This window comes from Phoenix dactylifera, chromosome 2, assembly GCF_009389715.1.
Source record: "Phoenix dactylifera cultivar Barhee BC4 chromosome 2, palm_55x_up_171113_PBpolish2nd_filt_p, whole genome shotgun sequence".
NCBI classification, from domain to species: domain Eukaryota; kingdom Viridiplantae; phylum Streptophyta; class Magnoliopsida; order Arecales; family Arecaceae; genus Phoenix; species Phoenix dactylifera.
Window position 1 is genome coordinate 3,484,352 of NC_052393.1, and position 20,209 is coordinate 3,504,560.

The 20,209-nt window shown below is 44.2% G+C and overlaps 2 protein-coding genes across 2 annotated transcripts; both read left to right on the forward strand.

Annotated features, from left to right (window-relative positions):
- Positions 1 to 1,364: 1,364 nt before the first annotated feature.
- Positions 1,365 to 2,309, forward strand: LOC103706147 (chaperone protein dnaJ 11, chloroplastic). Its single transcript, XM_008790160.4, has one exon. It carries the CDS (start codon positions 1,418 to 1,420, stop codon positions 1,949 to 1,951), a length of 534 nt encoding a protein of 177 aa, XP_008788382.1. The 5' UTR covers positions 1,365 to 1,417; the 3' UTR covers positions 1,952 to 2,309.
- Positions 2,310 to 11,230: 8,921 nt separating this feature from the next.
- LOC103706148 lies at positions 11,231 to 14,057 on the forward strand. The gene is made up of 2 exons (XM_008790161.4): positions 11,231 to 11,389; positions 11,554 to 14,057. Exon 2 carries the CDS (start codon positions 11,768 to 11,770, stop codon positions 13,670 to 13,672), a length of 1,905 nt encoding a protein of 634 aa, XP_008788383.2. The 5' UTR covers positions 11,231 to 11,389; positions 11,554 to 11,767; the 3' UTR covers positions 13,673 to 14,057.
- Positions 14,058 to 20,209: the final 6,152 nt, after the last annotated feature.

Consider the following 20,209-nt stretch of genomic DNA (forward strand, 5'->3'; position numbering starts at 1 on the left):
AATTTTTTGCAAATTTATTTTGAAATATAAATAATACAATAAGTGGTGCATATGCTTGACTTTGTAGCAGCTATCATGTAACCCGACATACTTTGCCTTGGGAACAGTGAAACCAACTCCTACGCAAGGTTCACAAAATTGAAGGAAAAGTGAGATTATTTGATGTCAAATAAATGTTTGAAATTTTGATCAAAGTTGAAAAGATCAATGTTGAAAAAAGTGAAGGGATATGATGATTTTCCTCCAAATATCTATGTGGAAAGCCTCACACAAGGATTTTCCATCACATATACTTGTTTTTTCGATATTTATATAGAATCAGTGTACTAATTATAGTACGATCTTACATCATACAATATAATGACATATATAATGTGTATGTGTCTTCGATCTATCCCTATTGTATGGGATTAAAATAAAAATTAATGATTATACGACCCAACTTAATTTGGTATCTACCACTAATTCTGTGTCACTATTTCGAACAATCCCCCATTTCTCGGACATTTTTGAATAAGAACAGCCAAATATAAAATTTAAAATACTAGCTAGCCAATAGAGGACAAGAAATTCTAAGAAATGGATATTTTTATGCTAAATTTGGAATTCCTAAGCTCTCCAACAACCCAAATATTACCAGTTGGACCACTTGCCTCCTTCATTATGCCTTCTTCCAACAACCAGTTCACTCTATACCCCCACAGAGAAAATCACAATCATTCACTCTCTCTCACACCTCCTCCCCTCGCATCTATCTCCTGTCGCTTATCCACGTAGCCACCTCAATGCGACGCATTGAACCCCCACTCTCCTTATCAAAGCCCTCTCAATTATGTAGATTGGAACCCCTCAACAAAGCCATTGACAAATAAAAAAAATATTTCGTACACTAAAAAAATCCCCAAGATATCTAAAATGGAATTTGTCCTCCTCCATTGTTTGGATCCTTCAACAAAAAACCCCAGCTTATCCTTCATCCTTCTGGCAAGTTTGGATCCTCTCAAGTTGTTGAATAAACTGTACAGTCTACTTGTCCACTAATAAAACCCCATGAATGTGTCTCGATTCTCTACGGTAAAATAGGTGGTATTTCATAGGATCCACTTGGACAGGCATTGTACTGAAAGGATACGAGCGCTCTGGTTGCGGCGCCCCGAGCGATTCGTTTCCTACTGCTTACCGTGCCGCAAAGGCTACAATCCTAACTATTCCAACCCCTTCAACTGCTGACTCCGCCAAGCCAAGTTGTAGCTATCCGCGGATAAAGTTATTCCCTTAACCACACTCGGCATAATTTTTATCATTACTTTCTATGTTGACTCTTAACCACGGTTAACCCCAATCCCCACTTCTATAAAGGAGGGGGTCTCGCATCCTGTCGCCGAACCCATCGCCCCCGCCTCCGGGATTTATTTAGATGACTGCTCCGATGATCGCCTCGCCCTCCCAGTTCCTTGGCCTACGGATCGCCCCTCCTCTCCCGCGCTTCGCTGCTCCCACGTCCCCTCGCTCTGCCACCTCCCTCCGCTCGCCGGGCATCTCCGCCGCGTACACCGCCGCGGCGGAGCGCCGGCCCGCCGACGCCCTCTCCCCGGCGGCGCCATCGCCTGTCGCCTCGCTCTACGACGTGCTGGGCCTCCCCGCCGACGCCACCGGCCAGGAGATCAAGGCCGCGTACCGGCGGCTGGCGCGCGCGAGCCACCCGGACGTGGTGGCTACCGACCGCAAGGGCACGTCGGCCGACGAGTTCATCCGCATCCACGCCGCCTACTCCACCCTCTCCGATCCCGACAAGCGCGCCGACTACGACCGCAAGCTCCTCCTCCTCGGCCGCCACCGCCGGACCGTTCGCCGCCCGACGACGCAGCCGTCCTCCTCCTGGGCTTTCTCCCGCTCCCCGTCCTTCCCCGGCTACGGCCGTCGGACCTGGGAGACCGACCAGTGCTGGTAGATCGGCCGATCGGGCCAGACCGGTGGAGCCGTCCGATGGGATTCGGACGGAAGGATCTAATCCTTTTTATAGGTCCCAATTTTAGCGGTAGATCTGTAGCCACGTGCGGGCGCCGGAGCCGTGAGATGATGTCGTCGGTCTTTGGACGGATCTAGTAGGCTAAGGTGGCGAGTGTGGATGGAAGCTCAACATAGTATAAAGCTGCCACGACCACCTTCTTCTTCTTCTGATTTCTTTTGGTAGTTGCTTGCAAAAAAACTTCCCGGTTCTGTAACCCTTCCTCATCTATGAGATTTGATATATGAGATATACTACTATTAACATAACGTAGTACAAAAAAGAGGTGCTTAATTCTTCTGTTCTCTGTGTTTTTGGTTGGCTTTTGATTTTCCTGTTTGGAATTGGTTAAGAGCATAGTTTGAATTAGTTCGGTGGAAGGTATTGCAATTCAATGCACGAATAAGCTATAAGAAACCTAAGTTTACGAAGAGTGCTGGACCCACGAAAAGAGTAAGAAGATTTATGTGGCATGCAGCACCCACCCAACCTTCTTCTTGTGGGCTCTGTTTCAACACTTCACAGACATACGATCGAATCCAACTTTTTTCCATCAAAATATACCAAGGGGAAGCCAACATCCATGTAGGATCTCAAAAAGATCGAGAGCATTGCATTCCCTCCCCTTTTTTCCTGATAATAAAAAGCAGGTTTATGTCTGAAAAAGTGGAGCGGTTCTGTTTTCCTACATCAACTTATGATGTCCGCAGCGGTGCTTTTCTCTAGCATTTTTTGGAGATCCATCATTGCGCTGATTTCATACAACTGTTCGTTTGTTCTGCCAATTGTTCTTTATTCAATTTATCATCTACCGCATTAAAAGAAAGAAAGATTGGAGAAGGTACATGACAAAACTGACATACATAAGCAGTTTGTCCTATCTCAAGAATCTGGAAAGGATTTTAAACCTTGAGTATAGGACTGAAAATATATCAGTTTACCACTTTGGATTTACTCTTACCCCCTTTGCCCTGACAAGAACTTTGATGCATTTACTAGCCTGATCCGTTTGCAAATTTGAATCCCAGATCTATTATAAATTCATTTTTTATTTGATAAATTAGCTTACAAGAAATAATAGATCCTGCACTTCAATCTAATCTAGATTCGATCCGATCTAGCGGCGAAGACATTGTCAAACCAGAATTCTTGTGTTTTTCACTCTTTTCCTCTGGAAATCGCTCGAAATCTCTCAAAACGTAAGCAACCATCAATCTACTCATTTCTAATCCTCAAATAATTCATATAATAACATGGCAGGGCAAAACAAAGAAGGTAGCGTGCGAGAAGCAGAGAATGATGGGGAGCAATGCATAAGAGCTTCCCTTGTGAATGCCGAGTCAACAGAGAGGGAAAGGCGAGGAGAAAAAGTCACTGTAGAAGATAAGAGATTGACGAACTGTAAGTGGAGGCCGCTTGCCATTCCTGTTGGTGGCGTGGCTCCGGAACGAGTCTTTCGGCGATGACAGAAGTGATTACGAACTCCACCCATCTTCTATCCACGGTAATATATCCCAGCCTCCATTGGCCCCCGAGAGGTCTCCGTGCCCATCACTCTCAACATGCATTGGACTTCACAGCCGGCATGGACGAAGATAAGAAGAGTTGTTGGGGGATCAAAACTGGTGGGGTCGCCATTGGCTGGAAGGGGTGACTTCTACTCTACTACGTCCAGACGGAACCAGCAGCGTCCCCACTTTTATTCCAATAAATTATGCGGCATTGATACTGAGGACATATTCGTGGAAAGAATTTTTCTTCGTCTGAATATTATTTATGAAAAATTAATTCATGAGAACATGCGTCGGATGCTACGAAAGTATTAGGCCATCTAGATCAGGCATATTCTTTGAGAGGTGAACCAAGCGGCTGATTGGGTCACCTCCAACGCTGCCTAGTATTTTGGAAAGTTTCTATGGACCCAGCAAGCTTAAGCTCCTTTTGCTTTTTGTAGTTTTTTTGATAGAGATGTAATTAGCTGTGCTCATGCGAGAGTAATTTGAGCAGCCAACCCACCATAATAATAATAATAATTTTAACAAATTTTATTGATAATAAAAAAATAATTATGAGTGACTTATATTTGATTGTGTATCTATTTTTCTAAAAAAAATTATATAAAATATCTATTATATTTTTAATAAAAAAATTTGTCTATAAATTTTGATAACTTAAAAATAACTTTAAAAAATATTAATTTTTAATTGGTAGAAAGTAGCTTTTGTATATTTTTTATAATTTTTTAATAAAATACAAAAATTTTATTTTTATAAAAATATTATTTTTTATTTTAAAATTTTTTGAACTAAATAAGAAGTTTTTTTTTATTCATATTATTTTCCTGAAATGTAAACAAACAAGTCCTCATGTATAAACCGATTTGCTTTTAATGGGTCCTCTTGCAATCAGCTCTTCCAAACTAGGGTTTTGGAAGGATTCTAAGCTTCTAGAACATGGCCAATCGGCAATCCAAATCAAGGGAGACTTTGCGTCGATCAATGAGTCATCACAAGCATAAAAATGGCCACTACATGATGGTGGGGCGCATGGGTAGAAAGAAAAAGATAAAAATAAGGGGTGTCACAGGAGACTGATAGGGACAATTGACAGGACACTATCCACCCACAAGCCTTCAGCCTGACTTGGCTTTTTTTTTTTCCTTTTTTTTTTTGTTTTGGGCAAGGGGTACTGCTCTGGGTCCCAATCACATTACTAAAAGAAAAGGCTTCATGCCATATGGCATGAGAGGGTTGGGCCATCTCATAGAGTCGGTGCCGTGTATATTGGGGGTATGGCATCAACGACATCATGAATTTAGTCCCCCGGAGTTTGTTTTACCCTCCGAAAGCTACGGTGAATGGCGCAGGACTCGGGAGCATCTCTGGGGCGCCCGCGCCAACCTCAATTTGTCCATGTACCCAAAAAAGAAAAAAAAATATCCATTTGCCGTCCGCTTCGTCGTGGAGAAGCGTGCGTGTGGTACCTGGTCACGATAATTCATGCACGAGCACGATACGCATCCTGATGGATCGGACTAATATTTGGAAAATTAGTCCCCCTTTTTTCTCTCTCTCTCTCTCTCTCTCTCTCTCTCTCTCTCTCTATATATATATATATATATATATATATATATATATATTTTAAGAAAAAAATTAAGGCAAAAGGGGCGGGTTAACCGATCCAATCGGCTTAGACCAGATCTAACCCATAGAGCTAGATTAGATTCTAAAATTGGACCCAACTTATTTACAAAATTTAGATAATTTTAAATTTTTAATATTACGACCTGAAGCTGTAAAATTATTTGTGCCCACAGACCGTAGCCCACGGAGAAGCAAATAAATTCTGAAGTCATAGATGGGTTGACTCGAACCGAATCTTATTTTTTTAGGTTGGATTTGGATTATACATGAATCCGACTCGAATGACCTATTGAGTCAAAAATTATAGCAGTGGATCGATCCGATCTTTTATTGGACTGGGTTTGGGTCCAAAATTAGGACTCAAATAAAGAATTGGGTTGGGTCAGGATCATTCTGATCCGGCCTGACCTATTTGCATCCCCATAAAGAATAGATGGTATAACATCATATTTATTATCGAGTAGTGTCGAGCCAAACTGACTAATTAAAAACTTGAGCTCAGCTTTGATTCAAAATATTTGAGCTTAGAAGTTGATTTGAAATCGAACAAATTTTAATATCCAAACTTCGGTCAAAGGATTTCCTTCAAGATTATAACAACAGTCAACGTGCTAAATTACGCAAGCCCAATCAATGTTAACTGTATATGTTGACAGGGGCTTAAGAAAGTTTTGACAGCTGAGATCTATTTATATGTAAGTAAAAATTTTTCTTGTAAATGCTTCGACCGCTTCCACTTTAGCACACTCGCATTAGGTTCAAGGCAAATCGTATGCGAGCTTGCTGTGGTGGTCGTTCCCTTTCTATCTTGCCAAACTCATGTCACCCCATCTACATATATTCATGCTGCCTTATATCTTCTTGGACCCTTTGCACTGTTTACTTGTGGGATGCTTATAAGTGATAGACGCTTATTTGCGTCAGCTAAAGCACCATACCTCCGACGTTTAATAAGCATCGGTAAATTTCGGATTTTGCCGATACTTTTATGTAGCGTCGGAAAAATGTTTTTCCACTCAGGTATCACCAATACTTCTATGAAACTTTGGGTAGCATCGATCAGCAGGATATTTATAGAAAATAAAAATCATCAAAAAAGATTACTTTTTCTGTAACGTTGGATGCATACTTAAACTTCAGCAGGATCCTTATGCCACCTTAATTGTTTGCTGACCTATTTGCTATGCTTGTTTATGGGCTGGGTATATCCATAATCAAACCACAGCATCCTTTCTTTCATGTTATTGCTGTCAGCCGGGTGGTATATTTGCAGCATCTTTAGGCTTTGGTTATTCCTATTTGTGTTTGTGTTGTAGCCCTGCTTAAGTTACCTAACTTCTGTATTTGGATGTATGGTTTTTAATTCTAAATGTTGTAACTATCATACTCTGTGACGCTCTTTTTTTTTGGAATCTTGCTTCCAGCTCCTCTTTTTACCCGGAAAAAAAAAAAAACACGAACTATATTATTCACAGAAGTTGCCAAAGCAACCCGGCCCCCACAAAATGTTTTTGTGCCAACCTGCTGCATTGCCAATTATCACCATCCTACTAATATTTTTGTCATTGAAGTTATCCGGATTGGGCTTACATTGAAGCCCCTATGCATTAATACCGCCAACAACTCATAAGCAAGGGGGGCAATGGCACGTAGGGCTAGATACCAAATTAACCTAATGTAGATACTTGAAATACTCAATAGAAAAGACTTTCTAAAGATCAAACCGTTCAATTTGTAGTTCTTAATGTGAAAAACAATAGATTAAAATTTTATTAAAATTAAAATAAAACCAACCATTCGATCATGCAGCAAAATAGCATATTTTTTAAAAAAAACTTCTCTATATTTTTACCATCGACCTCCCCATTCTACTGTTTTCACTCCCCGTTGTGGTACTCTAACAAGATAAGGTCGTTCATGGTTGTGCGAAAGAAAACTGCCACATTATTTTTTTATTTATTTTAAATGATTTGGGTCTCACATGACGAGGGACCAATGTGTTTCACGTTGCATCAATAAAAGCTTTACTATATTCCGAGGACAAAATTAAAATAGTTGCGTAAGAAGAAAAGACACCAATGGCGTTTTCTCGATATGAAAACTAATAAAGTTTAAGTGTAATAAAAGTGTACCTCTTTTCGAGCATCTAGATAAGCAATCAATATCATGAATCAACTTTCCTACATGAAAAAGATGACAGATAGTGAGCTGCACCTAGGTGTTCCAACTAAGTTTGCTACGGTGGTGGTGTCCTTCTTCTTCTTCTTCTTCTTCTTTTTTTCTTTTTTTTTTTTTTCTGGTAAAAGTGGTGGTGTCCTTCGGTAGCCTACTCCAAAAGAGATATATAATAAACTGCTGAAAGAGATGAAAAGATGATTCTTGAAAAAGAATCCAAGGTATTTGCGTTTTTTGACATGGAAAAGATACTAAAATTCTTTTTTTAGCATTCAGCAAGATATTTCCGAGTCATTGTCCGGTGCAAACAGAAAAGAGTCTGAACACTTTATGCAAAGCTGCCGGACGGAGCCTTTATTCAGTCATACAAAAATTGATCGTTCTTCGAACATGGGAGGCTGTTTAAAAGCACCTTGCATTACACATTTTAGGTCATCCATGTATGCTTGCTGGCTGACTCATCTTCTATGCGGCTCAGCATATTGGAGAGATATTTTAGGCTAAAAAGTTAGATATTCCTTTACCATTGAGCAGTATACTTTTCCTTAATATCATTGGCTGGTAGATTGCTGATGGAAAAAAAAAAAAAAGCTCCTGCGATGCACGGACCGATGCATCACGGGCTGTCCCGTAATACACGGAAAACTGCGAACCGGACCTTGAACCTGAGAGGATCAGAACTCATTCGAACTCCTAAATAGGTCGGCAAATGCTCTCTCGAACAGAGCCAAGAAAAGGACGGATAAGAAGGCTTAAAAAGATGAGAGAGAAAGGAGGGTAGCTTTTCTTCTTTTTTTTCTACTTTGTCTTTTCACATGCAAAACTGGTAGCGTTGAGTGGGTGCTGGATTCCGGACTGTAAAGTTCTTGGAAAGGTTGAGCCGCTCTTGTAACAGGAGAATGCCAACCCATTCCCATGGAAACCACATGAATGGAAGTGGAGACAAAAAAAGAGGGTAGAGATGCATTGGGTCTACTCTTCCTTTTCTTCTTCTTCTTCTTCTTTTATTTTTGTTTTTTTAAGATAACGGGAGGCTAAGCCACCCTATTTATTGGATACGTAAGAGCTCCACTCTCAGTCTCTCACTGGCCGTTATTTCACCTCCTGTCTTTCATACGGATTCCACTAGTATTCATTTACTAACTTCTAGGACCCTGGACTTTTGGCAACTATTAATGATGGGGCAGTGTCTTTCAATTAAATAAAAAATTAAAGAAGAAGAAGAAGATGGGGCAGTGCCCATCAACCCAATCGTATACCGATCGGCAGCCTCTTATGGTGATAGTATGTGGCTTTAACCATTAGAATGCGCCTGTGGCGAAAGCAGGAAGGTCAGGTGGCCTCAGTCGGCACGCCTGCACGGCGGTGGCCTCAAGAGCGCATGGTTCTAACCCTTATCTCAAGTTCATTATTTGTGGTATTTATATTAGAATTTTATTCCTAAATTATTCTAGTTTTCTATTCCAATTCTAGTTAGGATGGTTTGCTTTTTAATACTAATCCAAGTTAAGTTAAATCTTAAACTTAATATACTTCAGTTTATTTTTTAGTTAGAGTGAAATTAATGGTGATATTTTTATCTTATGGTGGGAGAGAAAGAGTATATGTTCTTATAAAGGGGAGAGAGAGTTTAAAGATGGTTGGAAGAATTTTTGAAAGGCCTATTGGAGAGGCATGAAGTTTTTTTGAGAAGATTCAAACTTATTATTTCGACCTTTTTTTTAATAAATTTATTTTCTGTCTAATTTTTTTCTTCCAACATCTTTTACTTATCATCATTTTATGTATGTTTTCTGAATCCTGGATTGACACATTTGATCTACTTCAGGTAGTATGCCGTTCTACAACCCTCGTATATACTTAGGTGGTGAAGTGGCGTGGGGCACAGAGAGGCTAGGTGACGACGTAGCGACATATGATCACCGAACCTCTATTGCGGGCACGCATGAAGGCGGTAAAGCATCGCAAGCGGTATTTCACCGAACCTCCATTGCATTATCACTTATATATATCAATACAGAGAAATTAAGATAGCTAAATATCATAATGATTCTAGTGTACATAAGTGCACACATATCTCGATTGGTAAAATGCGCTGATTACAAGAGGCGGTGCTTTGGTAATTGGGTAACGCTCGAGGATGTCAAAATCCTGCTGAGGTTAATCTTTTGTGGGTAGTGTTGGGCTTAAGTGGGCCTTAGTAACAAGAATTTGGGTCCAATCTGGGATAGCGAACAAAAATTGTTCACCTGGTTGGCACCATGTCCTCTTACGGAGAGCTTCGAAGTTCCATCCAAGATGGTAGTCTATTACCATCATATTTCTCAAAATATTACAACCAAGTTGATATCCACCCTATTCCAAAATGAAATCCACTTGAAAACAACCTATTTTAGTTCCAATCAGTGGCTAGGGTCATTAATTGGAGATGGACCATGTAAACAGTTGATATGAACCCAATCCAACCATAACCAATACAAGATGATATCCCCCACTCACCCTGACCTTGGCCTTATCCAGTTAATCCAACTCGCGATGTTCATGCTAGTTATTTGGGCCTCCAAGAGCGAAGTGCTCATGGTCTGCTCTTGTGGGCCTTCAGGCCATGCCAGTCCAAAGTCAGACAGGCCCTTCTCCAACAATAGGTAGAAGCCTGTCATTCGTTCAATTGAGTTATGGGCCTCGGGTTAGGCCGAACCTGGGCCCTACACAGCCCGAAGGGACAGTTAGCCGAGATGCCTAAGAATCGCATAACCAGCTGGCAACTGCTCGTCAAATCATGCACAGGTGGCAGCGTGCTCTCCTCTACTTCCACCGGACATTGATGGCTTGATGCTGGACGTGTAACGACGTGACAACGCATCAGTCTCCACCTGCCCCACCCTTTTTTTTTTTGGTTCCGAATGCCTGGAGAATCCGGTTCAGTTTTTGCCCCACCAACGGTGGACAACTGCCACGTCATCAATTTCTAAGACGAGTACCTCAACTTCATCGAACAAAAATCATGTGGCGCGGACACAAGAGTTTTCTTTTTTTTTCTTTTTCCTTTTTTACCACTCATCCTGCATAAGAAACTCAAAAATCAGAAATTGTTCCTCTTAACTAGGTCATCACGGTTGAAATTAAAAAATAAAAAATAATTCATGTGCAACATCTTTTTCTTTCTCATCAAATTTCTTCATCCCTCTTCTTTCAGAGTCTTTTTTCATCTCTTCCAAATTCATTCCTTTTTTCTAAAATCTTTATGCCTAAAAGTTCATAGGATCTAAAAAAATGATATGTATATAATTTATTATATTAGATAAAACTAAAAAACTGCATACTATGTATTAGTATTAATGATCATCATATTTTAAAAATTATGTATCGATTTACCTAAATATATATTGGCTTCCTAGCTGACTAATTTACTTGATGTATATTACTCCGCCATGTAGTATATATTGGTAAAAAGCAAAGACTGTATATTAGTTTACTTTAAGGTATGAATTGAATCATTATTAAATATGTATCTAAGAAGATTGCAATATGTATTTAGAAGTTGACAGGTGTGCATCGCTTCATCATATAATATGTATCAGTGAATATAAAATTATGAAAATTATGTATCAATTTTTTTTAGGTATGTATTGGGTTGCTGAATGATTAATTTGCTAAATATGTATCATTCGATCGAAAGCTGTGTAATAAGTCTAAAAATAATATATCGATTTATCTAAATATGTATATTGTCTAGCAATAACAGTATATTTTAAAAATAAAAAAAACTATATATATATATATATATATTAAATTTTTGAATTATTAAATTGGTCATCTTATTAGTAGAAAGAATCTCTAATTTTTATTTTTTTTTAAAAAAATATGATAAAAAAGAGTTTATGCTGCATTTCTTCTCGCCTCCCATTCACGCGTGATCCATACGATTTTTGGAATAAATGAGAGCTGCCCTTCCCATTAATACTACATCTAGGTAAGTGGCACCCACCTGGAGCTGGTGGAAGTCGGGACCGTCGTGAACTGGAGTGAAGCTGTCTTTCCCCTGCCCCGGCCGTAATCGCCGGTGAGCTCGTTTCCTTTTCCTCTCTTCCCCCAAAAAAAAAAGAAAAAGTTAATAAACAAATAAATTAACTCACTTCGACGACAAAACCCGGTGGAGCATAAGAAACTAGCGTTTGACCTCGAAAAGTCTTTCTTTCTTCCTCCTCTCCCATCTTCGGAGAACAGAAGAGGAGAAGATCGCATTCAAGCTTCTCCAAGAAGACCCCAAATCGAGAAATATCTATCTCGCCGTATTCTGCAGAGAAAAAGGTCCAGGATCGAGGTCCTCGATTCAGTCCCACGCCGGCGGATCGATCGGAGGAAAAGGAGAAGGAAAGGAAGGGAGTCGGGAGCAACAGGTGGTGGTGAGGGATTTAGGACGGGGGAAGGTGGAGGAGGGATGATGGGGGACGGGGTGAAGCAGATCCTGGCGAAGCCGATCCAGCTGGCGGACCAGGTGACCAAGCTGGCCGGCGACGCGCACACCAGCCGGCAGGAGTGCCTGGAGCTCAAGGCCAAGACCGAAAAGCTGGCGGCGCTCCTCCGGCAGGCGGCGCGGGCGGAGCTTTACGAGCGCCCCGCCACCCGCATCATGCAGGACACCGAGCTGGTCCTGGGGAAAGCGCTGGGCCTGGCGTGCAAGTGCCGCGCCCACGGCCTGATGCGCCGCGTCTTCACCATCATCCCCGCCACCGCCTTCGCCAAGATGTCCACCCAGCTCGACAACTCCATCGCCGACGTCTCGTGGCTGCTTCGCATCTCCACCGCGGGGGCCGACGACGACCAGTTCCTGGGGCTGCCCCCCATCGCCCAGAACGAGCCCATCCTCTTCCTCATCTGGGACCACATCTCCAACCTCCACACCGGCTCCGTCGACGTCCGCTCCGACTCCGCCGCCGCGCTCGCCTCCCTAGCCCGCGACAACCTCCACTACGCCAAGCTCATTATCGAGGAGGACGGCGTGGGGGCCCTTCTCCGCCTCGTCAAGGAGGGCAACGTCGACGGCCAGGAGAACGCCGCCCGCGCCCTCGGCTTCCTCGGTCGCGATTGGGAGAGCGTCGATCGGATGCTCAACGCCGGCGTCTGCACCGTCCTTACCAAGCTCCTGAAGGACGGGGGCCCCATGCGCGCCCAGGCGGCCGCCGCCTGGGCCGTCGCCGAGCTCGCCGGCAACCACTTCGCCTGCCAGGAACTCTTCGCCCAGAACAACGTCATCCGACTCCTCGTCGGCCACCTCGCCTTCGAGACCGTCCAGGAGCACAGCAAGTACTCCATCATCCCCGCCTCCAAGGCCATGTCCATCCACTCCGTCGTCGTCGCCACCACTGCGAACAAACCCGGTTTCGATGACGACAGAAGCAGCAGCAGCAGCGGCGGCCAATTCCGGCATCATCCCAATGCGCTGTCCCAAATCCATTCCGTGATCGAATCCACCATGGCCTCCGCCAAAAGCTCCAAAGCCGCCGCCGCCGCCGCCACGGCAACCAACGGCGCCGTGCCCCCCTCGAAGCCCATCCTCTCCTCCGGATTCGGAACCAAGGGGAGGGATTCGGAGGACCCGGCCACCAAAGCCGAGATGAAGGCGATGGCGGCCAAGGCGCTGTGGCAGCTGGCCAAGAACAACCTGGCCATCTGCAAGAGCATCACGGAGTCCCGCGCCCTCCTCTGCTTCGCCGTCCTCCTCGAGAAGGGCTCCGGAGAGGTCCGCTACAACTCCACCATGGCCCTCATGGAGATCGCCCGCGTCGCCGAGGACAACCCCGACCTCCGCCGCTCCGCTTTCAAGCCGACCTCTCCCGCCGCCAAGGCGGTGGTCGACCAGCTCCTCCGGATCGTCGACAAGGGCGTCTTGGACGAGCTTCTGATTCCCAGCATCACCGCGCTGGGGTGCCTGTCGAGGACCTTCCGGGCGACGGAGACGAGGATCATCGGCCCACTGGTGCGGCTGCTCGACGAGAGGGAAGCCATCGTGTCGAGGGAATCGGTGCTCGCGCTTACCAAATTTGCCTCCACGGATAACTTCCTCCGCGTCGAGCATTCCAAGGCCATCATCGAAGCCGGAGGGGCCAAGCACCTGGTCCAGCTCGTGTATCTCGGGGAACAATTACAGATCGAGGCCTTGATCCTGCTGTGCCACATTGCCCTCAACGTTCCCGACAGCGAGGATCTCGCCCAGGCCGGAGTCCCCGCGGTGCTCGCCTGGGCCTCCAAGCAGGGCCACATGGTGCAGGACTTCAGGGTCGATTCCTTGCTGCCGACGGCCAAAGCCAAGATGGAGCTCTATCAGTCAAGAGGATCCAGATGACAAAATCACCATTACTAATCCAGTGCGAGCTTTCTTCTTCTTGGCCATCCAAACCTACCAGAGTGCATGTACATCATTTTTTTCTCATCACATTCTTGCTATGGTCTCAAGTAATCATGGACACCTATACTGTGATTAGGCTGGCTCTCGTAGGGATGATGATGTCTTTGTTTTTCTTTCTTTTAGGCCCCCCCAATTTAAGGAGTTTTGTAAGCTGGGTATATGGAGTGGATTTGTGTGCTTCTAATGTTCTCTTATTTGTTATAAATTTTTGTATGTTAAGTGAACAATTTTTATAAAAGCCACCCATGACTCTCTTTTGGTGGTCGCTTGCATAATCATGCAAGATGGTAAACTGATGCTCTACTGATGCATATCAGTTAAACTATGTTAATTTAGCCTTACAATTTCTTTCTCTCTTTTTTTTTTTGTTTTTTAAGTTGATGCAACTTCAGTGCTCGATCTCTGCTAGTGAAATATGCTGGAGCTTTTCCCTTTCCATGGACGTGAAAGATCTTGATTTGTGCTACAAGTTTGCTCGCCTCCTACACTGTATGACTCATCTTGGCAGGGCATTTCCCTTCCTATGATGTGAAATATCTTTGAGTTGTGCTACAAGTTTGCTCACCTCCTGTACTATATGACTTATCTTGGCAGGGCACTCCAAGGATGGCACTAGAGATCAGACAATTGTTGTTGCATCCGACTCAACCCAACTCTATTAATATTTTTAATTTTCTTATTTATTATATTTTTGGTTTTTTCTTTCTTCTGACAGGTGGTTGTGAGAGGATTCCCAAAATTGTAGGTGAAGGATGCAGGAGCCTTCAAATGGAGGATGATGAGGTCAAGAGAGATCGGCCTCCGGCCCATACATCCCGCGCTACGGAAGGATCTGCAGCCCTCCGACCTCGTCCCCACTGGTATCAGACAATAGAGCCGACTGCTTCTCCTCAGAGGTATTGTTCGCTTTGAAAGGGATTTCATAGTTTCTTCCCAATGCACGGTTTTGCCCTATAAAAAGCGCATCTGAAGAGAAAGGGATAGCCTCCCTCCATTTAAGGAACAAACCTCTCCGTTGTCTAGTTGATGTGGGACTAAGTTCGGACCCTTTATTCCCACAACATAGTCCCCCAACGGAGGGATCTGTGCCGGGGTAAAGGGCTCTCAACGAAAGCCCCATTAATGAGGTCGGAGGGTATCCCCCGAATCCCAGAGCTCAGTTCCCACCGGGCTCAGACAGCGGAAGCTGCTTCTCTTCAGAGGTATTGTACGCACGGTTTTACCCTGCAAAAGGTGCCTCTGAAGAGAAATGAGTAGCCCCCCTCCATTTAAGGAACAGACCTCTCCACTATTTAGTCGATGTGGGACTAAGTTCGGACCCTTTATTTCTATAATAGAGGGTTTTTATTATTATTATTATTGTTGTTATTATTGGTGGAATCAAATTGATGGGTTTACTTGGGAAAGTCAGCGGGATTTTCTCACATGGCCAATGCTCCTAATTGGCTTTCTTGTTCTTCTTTCTTTATTCATCAACCAACATTCGTTGCTAATGAGACTGACTAGTTCTTGTTGACCTTTTGGGTTGTCGTAGCATATATCTTTTATTGGATCCAAGTTTTGGCGACAGGGTCGTTTTTTTTTTAATGATGAAATGTGAGAACAACGATTAGAACTCCTGTGTAGCTGCTGCTTGGGAGTGCTTTGCGTAACCTTGTGCTATGACCTATGATTAAATTTTTAAGGTTTACAGAAACCTATACTAAACTAGCCCACTTTAAACTGAAGTCTGGAATCATCAAACCGGACATATTTAAGACTACTCAACAAATTCACTATGGTCTTCACCTGGAGATATGTAAGGATAGCAAAGGCATCGATTTCTTCATTTGCATTAGCAATAGTTAGTCACTCTTGTTTCGTTGACATTGGCAGGGTGATGCAATGAGCATTCTCTGTACCATCTTTCTATGAATTACATGAAAAAAAAAGGAAAAAGAATGAGGTCACATTCTATGAAGTGTGCCCATACGTCATATTAAACCTTTCATCCTCGTTGAAGTTGGAGCTTGTAGCTTCCAGGCCCATAGAAGCCAAAAGCAGGGCGCAGATCCGTAGGAATACGCCCTTAGAAGTCGCCATCAGCCCTTCAGCTGTAACCAAAGCGGAGAACCAAAAAAAAACAAAAAACAACGGAGGAAAAAAAAAAAAACGCTGTGATCGCCAACACCGAAAGCATCGCTCAATTGCTCAAACACCCCCGTACATTAAGGAGGGCCAAATAAAAGAACAGCAAATGACTTCCTGAAACTTTTGGGACTTGTTTTGTTCGACGAAAATGTAGCTTTTGGGAGCCCAAACCCCTGGCCATCACAAGATATGTTTTGATGGAAACCTGCTCGCCAGTGGTGGTAGAGCTCGAGTTGCATTTGTGATCAAGGACTACTATTCTAGGCTGATTGCTGCGGGGGGTTGCCGCTCCTTCGAGGTCTCAGCTTTTGGGGCGGAGCTTAGGGCAGTATAAGAGGGACTCTCCTTCGCGAGATATGCACTAGAGGTTGACTGCATCATTCTTGAGGGGGACTTAGCTGCATTGATTGAGCGTTTACAGGGGGAGGGGCGGGAGTTGCAAGAGCACCCACTTCTCAGCGATACACGACGGATGATGCGGGAGTGTCGTACTGTCCAGGTCAAGCATGTTCTCCGGAAGGCAAACCGAGCGGCAGACTGGGTCGCCTCATATGCCGCTCATCATTCGGAAGATTTTCTTTGGAACCAGCATACTTCTCCTTCTATTTTGTGTACTCTTCTTACTAGTGATGTAGCTGGTAATGCTCATGCCAGAGCTGTGTGAGTAGCCGATTTACCAAAAAAAAGTAGCTTTTTTTTACGAGAATAAAATTTTCATATTTTTGAACATATATATATATAATATGAAAAAATTATTTTTATATGCTAAAAAATAAAATATTTTTTTTAAAAATATATTTTTATGTTTTTACGTAAAATAGAATTAGAACTTTAAGCCACTATACCACGTGCCATTTTTTAATAAATAATTAAATATTAAAAAATTATTTTTTTAGATACCATATATCTAAATATTATTTTTTCGAAAAAAAAACCATATGTGGCCTTGTTATCCCGAGTACCGGCTAGCTTTTTTGGCTGGTGATCCTTGGAGAGTGTTGAGTGGTTATTAGTGGAACAACTATAGAAGGAGCAAGATTTTTTTTCTTTTGGGTACATTAGCTTTTCATACCATACGTATATGAGTACAACTAATAAAGTCAAAAAAAAAGAAGCGGGCGAAGCGAGTAGGGAACATCCGTTTGATTCACCCAGAGGAAATCCCCATAGTGATGCACCGCGAAGGAGACCACTCAGTCAGCTGCAGTGTTCACCTTCCGATAAATATAAGTGGCCCTAAAAGATCCACAGTGCTCTGCGATCCTCTGGATATTCTGGAGCAGAATTTGCCCATCTGTCGCAGTGCACCACCCTCGAATCCCCTCAATTACAGTAACTGAATCCCTCTCGAGGTGGATACAGTCCGCACCGAGAATGTGCCTCGTATAGGAGAATCCCCCTCATGCCGACCTTAGCTCGGCTCCAATGACCGAGGTGTCGCAGATCCGTCATTCGCTAGCCGCCACAAGCCTAGAATGGTGGTCTTTGATAACAAAGCCTACCCCCCACTCTCCTCTCTCAACAACACAATCATCGAAATTCACCTTAAGAAAGCTAGGGGGTGGGGGCTCCCAGGAAACAAAGACGAATTTGGCTCCTGACTCAGTTAAGTAGGACATTCAGATGTCCCTAGCCATCTCAGAAAAATTGGATGGTGTGCTACTGAAGACCTCAGACGCATGAAGCAAGGCTCTAGCCGCCACCAACCTCAAATGGACCCACCTGTCTTCGAAGATTCGGGCGTTCTTATCCAACCAGATATGATAGGCCAAATAGACACGTCTGACCCCTCACTCCACTACGTCTGGCTTCCTCAAAGACGCCCTCAAGCGAGCGAGAAAGTCCTCCATCGGGGTCACTCACAGACAGCAAAATAGGACATGGTAGATGGTCTCCTCCGTCACCGGGCAGGCCCCACAGGCAGGGGGAACCCTCACTCCTCTGCTAGCCAGTATATTCCTCATAGTCAAACACCCTCAAGCTACCTTCCAGATGAATATGGCAACCAAAGGTGAATATGCAACCTCCAAATCAAGGTCCCCTCTATCTACCACGCCAGGGTCCTCATCATCGGATCTTGGAGATCTCGGGTGCTCACCCTCGATCTCTCAGAGCTACTCCAGACCCTCATGTTTGCTTTCTCCTCAATAGGGATCGGCATCGCCAAAACTCTCTTAGCCAGGGCCTCCCCAAAAGCACTCGAATGAAGCCCTCATCCCACCTCCGCTCACTTGAAACAAGAAGGTCATAGAGTCTGCGCCCTGCTAGACACTTCGGGTCGAGAAATATGGGCCATCCGCTCAGCAGCATCGCTGTCAACCATCTATCCTCGAGTATATCAATCGCTCGTCCATCGCCAACCTCCCACCCGATCGCCTCAAGAATTGCAGGGCTCCGAGTACATATCTCTTTCTAGATGAAAGAGCTACGACGTCCAGTGCGGAAGGCAGATGCCCTGACCGGAACTCCGTACTTGGCTATAATCAAGGAACCTCATAAACCGTCCTGCTTGAGAAGGAACCTGGCTGCATGTCTGGTAGCAAGAACATCTCGCTGCTTTAGCAAAGAGTGGATCCCTAGGCCACCACCACTCGTCGGCTGACAGATCACATCCTAGGCCAGCAGATGAATACCTCTCCCTCCCCCTCGATGGCTCCAGATAAAGCTTCTGAGTAGTCGCTCAATGGCCCTCAACAGTGCAAGGGGTGCAATGGTATTGGAGAGCAAATATATCGGAAGCGAGGTGAGGACCAAACGTACTAGGGTAACTCTATCCGTCATGGACAGGAAGCTTGCTTGCCATCCCTCCAGCCTTCGGCTGATGCTCTGCTCCCAGGAGGCACACTTTCCTCTACAAAGCTATTGCCCAGTAACCTGCACCCCCAGGTACACCAAGGTGCCCTCCTGCTCTCATGCACCCAGGATCTCCAAAAGAATCCTTCAGATCGCCTGTGCAAAGCGCCTCATCACCCGGCCCTGCAGCATGCAGTCATCGACAAAGAGCAAATGAGAAATATGGGTTGCTCCTGGTGCTAGGCAGTACGCCTCCATTGCCTGAGTCTTCGTGGCATGCTGGAGCGCTCTCGACAGTGCATCCGCACAGATGATTAACAGTAATGGCAAGAGCGAACACCTCTGTCTCAACCCCACCGAAGACTCAAAATAGTGAGTGGGGGAGTCGTTCACCAAAATGGCAAAGGACGATGACTGAATACAACCCAAGATCCATCTGATCCACACCGGGTGAAAGCCGAAGGACTCTAGAGAGTGAACCACAAAACTTTATCTCATTCTATCATAGGCTCTCTCTATATCTAGCTTGACTCCCATCAGACTTCTCCTCCCGAGGGCTCGCTGGAGGTCAGCCATAAACTCATGTGCAATCAATACATTGTCGGAGATGCAACGCCCTCTAACAAAAGCTCCCTGCTCCGAGCTAATGAGTCTGGAAAGGATACCCCTCAATCTATGTACCAGAATCTTTCCAATAGCTTCATACAAGGTATTGCAAAGTCTAATTGGCTAAAAGTGACCCGGCTTCGTAGGATCCTGCCTCTTTGGTATTAGTGTGATGAATGTCTGCTTCCCGTCTCGTGGCATGAAATCTAGGTCGCTCTTGGTGCTAGACAGTATGCCTCTATTGCTTAAGTCTTCGTGGCATGCTGGAGCGCTCTCGACAGTGCATCCATGAGGAGCAAAAATCGTTTGAGTCTTGAGCGCATGGCTCTCGAAAGCATACGAAGGCCGGACTAAAGGGCAGAAAACTTGATGGCATTTGGGCGTCGTTTATGGGGACAGAGGACTGTCATCATGTGGCATTGATGGTTTACACCAGCGTAAGGAAGAACAGGGTAGTGATGCTCCAACGTTATGGGATTCTGGATTCCTGAAAATCCAAATCATGTTTCATTCTCAACTCTGTGCCAAAATAGCAGGGATGATCACTTAAACATTGGATCGGCTAGCAGTACAAAGGCTGTCACTGCCTCATAGATTCTAACAAACACAACCATTGTAGTTTGCTTTTTCTTTCTTTTTTTTTCTTCAAAATCTGATATATTATACAGCTAACAAGCAAACAAAATATCCCATAGGTGACATGGGGCGAAGGAGAGTCCAACAGGAGATCTTCCCTATGATTTGAAGTATAGAAGGCTACTCTTTATGACCATGGATCCCTGAGAAGAAAATAAGAGCACACGTAATCCTCCAAATGTCATAGAGGAGCACCGCTCAAGTGAGTCACCTGGTTGGTTATCCAATTAATCATGGTTTTCATATTACTTTCCACAGGATGTAGTATACGTATGATCCAATCAATATTGATGGACGAAGAACTGATTG